Source organism: Colobus angolensis, unplaced genomic scaffold, assembly GCF_000951035.1.
Source record: "Colobus angolensis palliatus isolate OR3802 unplaced genomic scaffold, Cang.pa_1.0 Scaffold80, whole genome shotgun sequence".
Taxonomy (NCBI): domain Eukaryota; kingdom Metazoa; phylum Chordata; class Mammalia; order Primates; family Cercopithecidae; genus Colobus; species Colobus angolensis.
Genome location: NW_012121821.1, coordinates 1,725,796 through 1,728,618, shown reverse-complemented (window position 1 = coordinate 1,728,618; position 2,823 = coordinate 1,725,796). Strand labels below are relative to the sequence as shown.

At 48.9% G+C, this 2,823-nt stretch overlaps 1 protein-coding gene across 4 annotated transcripts in view; it reads right to left on the bottom strand.

The window, feature by feature from the left end:
• Positions 1-657, bottom strand: part of MSRB3 (methionine sulfoxide reductase B3) — a 190,136-nt gene extending 189,479 nt beyond the window's left edge. For 2 of the 4 annotated variants that reach the window (XM_011929244.1, XM_011929243.1), the window contains exon 1: positions 447-657. Coding sequence is in view for 1 of the 4 variants with exons in the window: in XM_011929242.1 (XP_011784632.1) it covers positions 447-531 (85 nt within the window). In the remaining 3 variants the exon portion in view is untranslated. Of the gene's footprint in view, positions 1-236; positions 322-446 lie in introns of those variants that run through there. The other 2 variants (XM_011929242.1, XM_011929245.1) reach the window with 2 other exon arrangements.
• Positions 658-2,823: the final 2,166 nt, after the last annotated feature.

Genomic DNA, 2,823 nt, shown 5'->3' with positions numbered 1-2,823 from the left:
CGCCCCGGGCCCGTTATCTGAGCGGCAACCCTGGCAGGGCCGACGCACGGAGCAGTAGGCTCCGGGATGGACCCCTCCCCTGCCTCCCGCGGGCTGCCCCGCCAGAACCCTCTCTCGGGGGCCCGCGCGGGGCGAGAGGCTCCGGCGGGTTCAGGTTCGCTCCCGGGACAGGATAAGGTGTCAGTGAGGCTGCCAGACGCCTCCCGTCGGCGGGTGTGAGGGAAGCCAGCCCTGACCTCCTTCCGTTCGGCCCCTCACCGCTGGCGCGGGGCACAACCCTTCTGCTCCCCTTCTCGGCTGAGGCAGGGGCTGTCTCCGCAGGCGGCCGAGGGGGCGCAGCAGGCGCGGAATGGAATCCGGGCTCGGGGTCACACCCTAACGTGGCAGGGTCGGGGTGGGAGGGGTGGGCGAGGAGGGGAGGAGACGGGAGGGGAGCCCGAACTTACCGGACTGCGCACTTCCCAGAGCCGCGGCCAGGCAGAGGCAGAGGCAGAGCGAGAGGGGGCGCGGGAGGGTCCGCCGCGGGCTCATGGAAAGGCCAGGCAGCCGCCGCCTCTGTCCGAACCTCGCTCCCTCCCTCCCCGGCTCCGGGCGACGGACGGGGCGGCAGGAGGCATGACGGGAAATTCCTGGGCACGGGCAGCCGAGTCCAAATATGAGCATAGGAGACGAGCGAGGGAGGACCACGGAGCGCGCCGGCCGTGGAAGGGGCCCGCTGCCCGGGGCGCTGCGGCCGCCAACTCCCTCCTCCTCTGCCCTGTCCTCTTCCTCTTCCTCCTCCTCCTCCTCCTCCTCCTCTGCCCCGTCCTCCTTCTCCTCCTCCCCCTCCTCCTTCCCAGGGTTGCCGGCCGCCCTCTGCCAGGGGGCATCCCTTTCCAACTCGGGACCCCAGAGTACAGCCGAGCGCCCACCTGGCGTGTTCCACCTGAGACCGCTGAAGGAGTGGGAAACAGAGAAACCAACACGAAGAGACCAGACAGCGAGCCAGGGACTTGTGGGAAGACGTGTCAGGGGTTGAGAGCGTTGGTGGTGAGGGGATAAAAAGTTGTGGGAGAGTGAGGTAGGAGCAGCGCTGCCAGTTAGTTACTTGGCCATCCTATACATACCGAACAAGCACTCGCTATAATACGCGTTCCAGGTGAGCTGGCCCTCTTTAGCAGAGGAGGGTGAGTGTGTGTGTGTTCTTAGCCAAAATTGAAAAGGGGCTCGCCCCAAACTCATATTTGAACACCATATATGGAGCCCAGGCAGGCTGGCTGAACAATAGTTTTTCACAACAAAATGCTTAAGTTTCCACTGGTCTTTCTCTCTACGTGGCTCCAATCTCTATTCATGTCCACCCCCCAACCGCCTCCACACACTTGTTTTGTATTTACCGTAACTTGTCTAAAATGCAATGCTGTAATTCATTCAGAAGGTGCCACCTCTGATGAACAAAACGTCAGTCCTATATGTTTAATTACAGGCCCAAGCCTGTAATTGCCTGAGTTTTCCTTGGCACTGATAACTCCTTGGGTAATCAAGTCCAAATGGCCCTTAACTTTTCAAGACAACATAATTATGTCTTAATTACTGTATTTTTTCCCTGAAACTAATGGGACAGGACCTGGAGATATAGGGTGTTAAGTAGTTACAAACATTTTAAGATGCTAGATGATACAGAAATGATTTATTGATCCAAAATACTTCAGGGGTAAATGTCAAACAGATTTAGAGTGTGGATTATTTCAACATGAACCAAAGTGATGGTAATTTGTACATCACACTATTTGTTTGAAAATGCTATATTTGAAAATCAAAAACCTTGTTTCAAATTAAACTCAATTCTGGCAAAGTATTAAAACACATACACCAAAAAACAGTCCATTACAAGTGGCTCACCTCAAAACATCCGGCACTGGAAAAACCACATCCTGTGAATTAAATATAGCAAGTGGACAAATTGTCATCCTTAATGCATTGGCAATTGTAATGGGACTAAGGGTAGATGACCCAGATACAGTAATGGTGAATAAATTGTAATGCAATGAATAAAGAATTTAAATGGCACATAAAATGACTAATTAGGTAAAGAAACTCTTCAGTATTCCCTCCGTTTCCTCTTTTTTTATAGCCTTGTGTTACATAAGTGTCTGTTTTTCTACTTCCCCCACAACACCTTGCAAAGTTCTTTGCCCGTAGTCCAAATGTTTGTTTAAAAACAAAAATAAAATGGGCACAGCCATTTGTAGAAAGGAATATAGGAGCTCCCTAAGTGTAAAGCATATTCCAAAGGCTTGCAATAATTATGGCTATATTTAAAATATTTTAGTGAAGAATCTTACATACAAAAATATAAAATTATAAATAATACAATATCATTACAGCCTAATTCATGTTAGTAAAAATACAGAGTTCATTGTATCAACATAGCTGACGCCACTGTCAGCACTGCCAACCGCTATTCTAAAGGCTTGAATAAATATGCTAAGCGTGGCAGAAAAGAACAAAAGTTACTAAGTGTGTGATAAGAGCCAGACACTGTGCTAGATGTTTTTTATACCTGATATCTCATTTAATCCTTACAAATATCTCTGAGATTATTTGTATCCCTATTTTACAGCTAAGGAGGCTGAGGCATAGATAAGTAATGTGCTACCAGGAAGAGGTGAATTAGTATTAGAATTAAATCCTCATTCTAAGTGTATATATATTTTACCATACTAATCAGTCTTATTTTCTCTACATTAAAAAAAAAAAAAGTGGCATTCAAAAACTGTATTCATTGGGCTCTTTTGGTTTTAAGTAACTGGTATGCACTCAGGTTACCTCAAGTAACCGAGG